Source organism: Rhineura floridana, chromosome 8 (assembly GCF_030035675.1).
Source record: "Rhineura floridana isolate rRhiFlo1 chromosome 8, rRhiFlo1.hap2, whole genome shotgun sequence".
In the NCBI taxonomy this organism is placed as follows: Eukaryota; Metazoa; Chordata; class Lepidosauria; order Squamata; family Rhineuridae; genus Rhineura; species Rhineura floridana.
In genome coordinates, this window is record NC_084487.1 from 10037903 (window position 1) to 10044717 (window position 6815).

Below are 6815 nucleotides of genomic sequence, written 5' to 3' on the forward strand. Positions count from 1 at the left end.
AATGGTTGGGGCAAAGGGGTTGGCTAAGCGTGGCTGCTGCTGGATATTTGTTTACACACTGTTAGTTCAGACTGAAACGTTTACCCTGATTGTGAGAAAGCTTGGGCTCTGTGGGTGGGTGGGCAGGCTGGCAGAGGAGCAACTGGAACTAGACTTCTGGGCTTGGTTTACTGAAGCCCCTCGCTCAGCTCTTCTCTCTTCACTTTGCCACCAGGAAAAAAAAGAGACAAAATGTCTCAAATTAAGGATCCTTTGTAAAAAAAAAAACTCTGCTCATCAGTGAACAAGATATTACCAAGTTTCTATCGTAATTGCAGATTGTTTGGGTGTTTCTCCAGAACTGTACAGGTCTGTTCATGTACAGCTCCTGTATGTAAGTAGTCTAGATTAGAGCTGTAATTTCTCAGAATACACTTTTCTGATAATTTTTCCCTCTCACCTCCTTATAAGTTGACTTCTTGCCAAATTTTCTCCACTGTAATTTTTTTTGTGGTGGACGCAATCCCACCCCCCAGAACACTGTATCTGGGGCATTCTGGAGGATGCAAATGGTGGTGAAGCTACTGGCAAAGCAAAAAAGCTGTGCTCCTACCACTGATGTTGAGCCCCACCCCCCAAGCAATGGTTGCAAGCATTTCTTCATCTGAAGAAATTCATTGAAATGCTCCCCCGATTCCTATTTTTCTGCTCATAAATCAGGTTGAGAGTTTCAAGATGTTTTTTGCATGCAGCTCAGGCAAGGCTCCGGACAGCACACTCATATGCTTGTCCTTGCACACATGCAGCCTTGAATGTGAACTGGAACCCAGATGCAGCCCTGCTGACACTTAACACCATGTGGACAATCCTCAGGCTTAGTCTTCAGTTCCCCTGCTTACACACTTGGGTTGTTTCCCTAAGCATGTGCGCTTAGCTGCAGGAAGCTATCTTTGTCTAATGATGTAATGGGGCTACAGCCAATTCTCATCCCCTCTTGTGTTCTGGCTGACAGCAGCTGCTTGCTTACATTTACATTGGAGGTGTTGCATGATTTGAGATGGCAACACAGAATTCTCTACCAATGGAAGTGTCCTTTTACATAGTTCATAAGGCCCTTATTCAGAGCCTTATGCAGGATGGGCTTGCTTTCTTCATACCTGATCCTTGGCATGGTGTTTAATTTATTCAGTTTTGTGATGGCTTCTATATTCAAATGGAAATCTTTTGTCATTTCTGTTGCCTTTGTCTGCCCCCCACCCCCACCCCACCCCACCCCAGGATCGCTATGGCTCATATTGATGATTCAGGAGACTGTGGCCATCATTGAAAGACCACTTGCACCTTGAGTCCACCTGGAAAAACTTTGCAGGATTACTTTTTAGCTGAGCATGGCTGGGAGCTGCTTGAGGAAAGGAGAAATGGACATGCCTGGCACTTGCTCAGAACCTCTCTGGACATTATTTTGTATTAGAAATGAGTGTTTCTTCAAAACCGCAACATGCAGCTAATGGAACCTGGGCCCTTCCAGAGAACATCCCCCTGCTGCTGTTCCCTGAGACAGGGTTGCAGATTGGCCATTGTGGTACTGCTGCTTCTGCTTACCCCAGCCCCTGACTGCTATTGGCAGATGAAGTATTGGGGGAGCAGGCAGCGGTGTTTAATCTTCTTCTGGGGGAAATTGCAGTAAATGGTATAGTAGTGGTGAATCCTTGGGGCCTAGGCTGTCTTTTAGAACAGAGGGAAATTCCCATTTCTGCTCAAGGTAATTCTTACTGTCCCTCTGTTGAACCAGTGTGGTATAACATCCCTATTTGAGAGCAGTGGCGCAAGCAGCAAAGGGTGAAAGGATGCTTGGGTTTGCACAAGCTACTTGCAGTATTTTGCAAGTACAGCGGGCAGGTGGAAAATAAACCTTTCTTACTTCCTACTTCCCATCCCAAACCATGGCTTCATGCAGTAGATGGGAGAAGAGCTTCTTTAGTGGGGAGTGAAGAGGATGTTATTGGGCTTGCTGTTTCCTAGAACCTGCTGCCTTGCCTCATTGGTACTCTCTTCATTTCCCTTCAGAACTTTAAGGAAACTGGTAACACAGCAACCACTCAGTCCATTGGCTCTGCTCCTGCTTCTGCAACCACTGCAATTGCTGCCCTCCCTTCCCCTGGGTTACACTGAGAGAGCCACCTGAATGTCATGGCCCTTCTGTCTGCTGTAGATAGGGGAAGGGAAGCAGATTTTAGGAAGGCATCTTCCTCCTCTCCAAGCTTCACGGCTATCCCTTTGCTCCTTCTAGCCCAAATGATTTCTGTTACAGAATCTGTCGGTAGATGAGGAAATGGAGCTGATAAAAGTGTTCTGTTCCATCATACAATGCTGCTCTTATGCCCAGGACAGTAGAAGGTATCCTGTCACAAAGGCACCCTGCTGCATCTGCATGCCTTTTCTCCCCAGCCATGGAGATGGTCTATGTTCTTGGAAGAAGAAAATACAGTGGGAAGCTAAATTCCTGTGAAACGGTGCTTGCTGTTGTAACCATATTACACTTGCTTTGCATGACAATTGCTGCTGCTGCAGCTGTGGGTTTATCTGGAAGCCTGTATCAAACCTACAGTATATTCTCTCAGGTGGCAAGTCCTTCGATATCCTCTTCATTGAGAGAGTAACTATTATGAGTACACTGGAGTAATGGCTTAGATTTCAATAAGACACCTCTGCAAGGAGGAGTCGAGGTTTGCCAGGGTAGTTTGAGGACCCACTTAACGACAAAGCAACATCTTGCCTATTTCCATATTTGCGTATTCATTAGTGCAATTGATCTGCTTTCTTGCACGCTTCCCCAAGAAAGTAAATGGCTGCATGGACTGACTGCTTCCCATTAGCTCCTTGGGTCTGCTCCCCTTCTCTCTCTCTCTCTCTCTTTTTTTTTGCTCCCTGGGTTCTGAAAATGCACTGATGTTTAACTTTGATTATTGCAAATTTGTCTTAAAGCACTTGCTCCTTTCCAAGGCCAAGAGGTTGCAGAGCTTTGGTTTGGCCCAGTGCGCTCTTGACACTGAGACTGGAAGAGGCTGCTCTTCTTGGGATGTCTGTGTATTTTGAGTTGATGGTCATATTAATGAGCTTTGCGTGGCCAAGGTTGGGCCTCTGCTGTGTGGGGGTCCAAAAGGGAGTGATATGGAGTCTCTCCCCTCCCCCAAAGTGAATAAAATCCAAGACCTGTGTGTGTTCCACTTCTGTGACTTTTTTTTATTATTCAGATGTAACACATGGGGCCCTTGGGACACTTGGGCAGGCAGCAACTACTCTCTTTTCTATACCCTGGGCTAGGAATGGAAGTTACAGACTGAAGGATGAGTTGCGGAGTGAAGAGGACACATTCTGTGGTGTGAAAAACAGCCTTCAGGGTTTATCAGTTTGTGTTTGTTTTTCATCATGAAAACCTGGAGCTGATCAGAAATACATTCTGATCTATTAATACACTGGGTTTTGAAACATTTTCCCCATAATTACAATGGTGTATACAGCTATAAAGACCATCGCCCCCTACTGCCTTATATTTGGTATTGCACACTCCATTATCAGGATACAATTTATGCTTGTCCTTAAATTCCTCATCCCTAGGGTGGAAGAGACATTTCCCAAGTATCCATGCTGCCTGCCCTTAAGAACAATTATAACTGGGTTTTGAGCAGTGTTGTTGCTTTTCACATTACAACTCTGCGGGAATAAATCTGACACACCACTTGACCTGTACAACATGCTTTATTTACTATATATTATACTTTGTTTACACTGAAGTTCAAAGCTTTACATATTAACAAATAATGTTCTACTCGTTTCTCCTACAATAAAGCTAGTAAGAAGTGTTTGAAAATGATCATCGATCAGAGTACCACAAAATATAGAAGCCTCTCACCAAATTTTAAATTAACTGAGACCATGCTGTACTATCTAGTCTGCATTTTGCAGCAAAATACTGGGAAGTATGAGGATATCAAATTAGCTAGCAAATAGAGTATATACCAGAAAAAGGTAAAATAAACAGCAGAGCGTTTTGAGTACAAGCTCCGTATTGTAAAAATGTATCTCCCCCACCCTTGGATGAGGATGAAGCTTTGGCCTAGAATTAATGCTTTGAAAATTTGAAGGCAAAGGTTAGACTGTACTTTCCCTAGTGCTGGAATATTTTTACCAATTTGACTTGCTAGGCACTAGGGGCCAGTATAACCCTGCCACAGATCAGCCTTCATGGCATATCCAATTCCTCTTCCAGTATAGACAAAGAAAATGTTGCAGTTTTGGTTAAGATAGAATGGAGTCTGCCTTGCTGAGAGGGAGATGTGTGAGTGTGCATGCACTGTAATACTGATGAACAGTAAAAGGGAGTTCGCCACAGTTTGAGGTTGGGGAGAGAGACGTGCTAAAGTTGCTGATTCTCATCAATACCTACTTGACTTCAGTTACAAGGATCTGGAAATAAGCTAGTTTTTCTATCCATCAGTTCTCAGAAGACTGTCTCTTCATTAGAGCCATCACTTTCTGTGTCCATTTTGCGTCGGTGGTGGAAAGGCCTCCAAGGGGAACTGATCCGGGGGGAGGGGTGGGGAGGCAAATTTACTGCATCCCCACTAGCATTGCTGGAATGGGAAATGGACAGCCCTGAAACCTGGGCTATCCTGAAAGAAGAAAATATGTTCCGGCCTTAGCTTACCTTTGGTAAAGTTTGTTACTGGAGGTATTTGTTAACAAGTTGCTGGGAAAGGGCTCAGTCCAGTCTCAGCATTAGAGGAGGGCTGGGAATGGCATTTCCTCATGGGCAATTATCTGGGGGCCATAGGAAAGAGTGTTCCAGCTATACAAGGTTTCTGTACACGTGTGCAGACAAACGCACACTCCATCGAGGCAGGCAAATAATCACAGTTAAAGAATACATTCCAGCCAGGCAAAAGCACTTGCGGTGCAGTAGTACCTTGGGTGGGTGGGTGAGGGTTCCCTGGGGATAGTCCCAAAGGCCAGAAGAGATGCGGCAGGGCTGCACTTAGTCCCTGGGCTTGAGGTGCCTTATCCCTGCCTAACAGTAACTGCAAAAAGGCAGCTGCTTCTCATCAACTGCACCACCAAGCTCAGACAGGTGCACAGAAAAGTGATGCTGCATAGCCTACAACCCTAACTCAGTGCTAGAGCACATGCTTTGCAGGCAGAAGGCTTGGCATACCCCATCTGGAAACCTGAAAACCCACTGCTAAGCAGTGTAAACAGTGCTGAGCTAAACAGACTGTTGGTCTTACTGTGTAAGGCAACTTCCTATGTTTCTAGTTTGTGAGATCTTTCTCCATTGGAAAAGGACTTACAATTTCTCTAGTTCCTGATCCATATGTGGGTCAAGCAGCAGGTCTGCCTTATCTGGGAGAGCACCTGAAATGCAAAAAAGCAACAAGGAAAGGGTCAACTTGACATTTGAGCATCCATACACCATAATAACTTAGAAGATTCTACATCTATGCCCAGAAAACAACAAAAATGAGAGAGTGGGTCTTTACTCTTCAACTGAATTGCTCATTAACATAGCTGAGTTTGTGCTGCAAACAGAGCCTCTGCACAGTGTATGATAAATCCCTCTGAGAGCATGTAGCTAAGTTATAGCTATGTTTATCAGTCTCTCCCAAAACAACAAAAATTGCAGATACTCTGTTTCTACGCTAACTGCCCGATCACCATGACCACCCAAATTACTCCATTTTAGCTGTTGCATAATACTCCTGCATGAAACATCTCGGGAACAATAACATGAGATTCCGTCCACAAGAACCTACCACTTGAGGAAGGCTTGCTGATTGCCTTCAAAATGTTTATGTTAGATGCATGCTTTATTGCATACAAACTTTTCCAACAGCTTAAACAAACAACTACTTAAATGCCCTACTTTAGCAAGAGTGATCTGTGCACAGAAACCAGCTTCCACACCAGCTCCTCTTCACATGTGAGCAACCAGGTAGTACATATGTGATGCTTAGCTGCAAACCTGTGTTTTAACAGACAATAATATGCATGCCATTCTGTTGCCATTAGGGCCTTAGGAACTAAAGCTCAACTTCAAACATGATTAGCACTGTGAGCTTGGAACGTCTGATGCCTGTTTAGGAATTTTACCTTCCTGAGAGCCCCATTCTGTTTATAGCATTCAGACTGAGACCTATGAGGGAAGAAATTCAAACAAGAAAGCTGTTTTCCAGCAGCAGCTACTTCCGTAGCAGAAAAAGATGCTTAAATGACAAGATTCGCATTTCTTTTCTCCAGCTCTAGAGGCTTGGTCATGTTAACTTGGTTTCTTCCTTAGAAGGAGATACATGATATTTGCTTATTGTAACAAAGGGGGTCTTCTGAGAGATGCTTCATAGAAAATCCTATACACATACATACAGATACACAGCCATTTACACACACATACACACACAAACAATGCTTGTGGTACCCTTTATCAGATTTATTTTGATCTAAGTTTTTGGATACTACAGAGCCCACTTCATCAAGAGCATGATTATCCACGAGGTGGAAAGTTCAAATTTAAGTCCAACTTGCCAGTATAAGGCATTTTCCCCTGTAAGTGACTTTCTAAGGGTTAGATTCCAGCATAAAACTGCTTAATTAGATCTTATCAAGGAGTTTGATTCTATCCACTTAACTTCAAGGCAAAATAATTGTTTCCTGTCCTGCTTACAGGTGTTATGCTTTACATAAAACTGTCAAAAGACTTTTTGCTTTACACTGCCGTTTGATCTCATACTTATATTTCCCTCTGCTGTATGCATGTGTTTATATATATACACTGATGTCTCATG

At 43.8% G+C, this 6815-nt stretch overlaps 1 protein-coding gene across 4 annotated transcripts in view; it reads left to right on the forward strand.

Moving 5' to 3' along the window:
• LOC133390171 (ADP-ribosylation factor GTPase-activating protein 2-like) overlaps positions 1-3206 on the forward strand; it is a 22717-nt gene extending 19511 nt beyond the window's left edge. For 2 of the 4 annotated variants that reach the window (XM_061638181.1, XM_061638182.1), the window contains one exon: positions 1258-3206. In XM_061638181.1, coding sequence (XP_061494165.1) covers positions 1258-1278 — 21 coding nt within the window. In that variant the 3' untranslated portion in view covers positions 1279-3206. Of the gene's footprint in view, positions 1-214; positions 377-1257 lie in introns of those variants that run through there. The other 2 variants (XM_061638178.1, XM_061638180.1) reach the window with 2 other exon arrangements.
• Positions 3207-6815: the final 3609 nt, after the last annotated feature.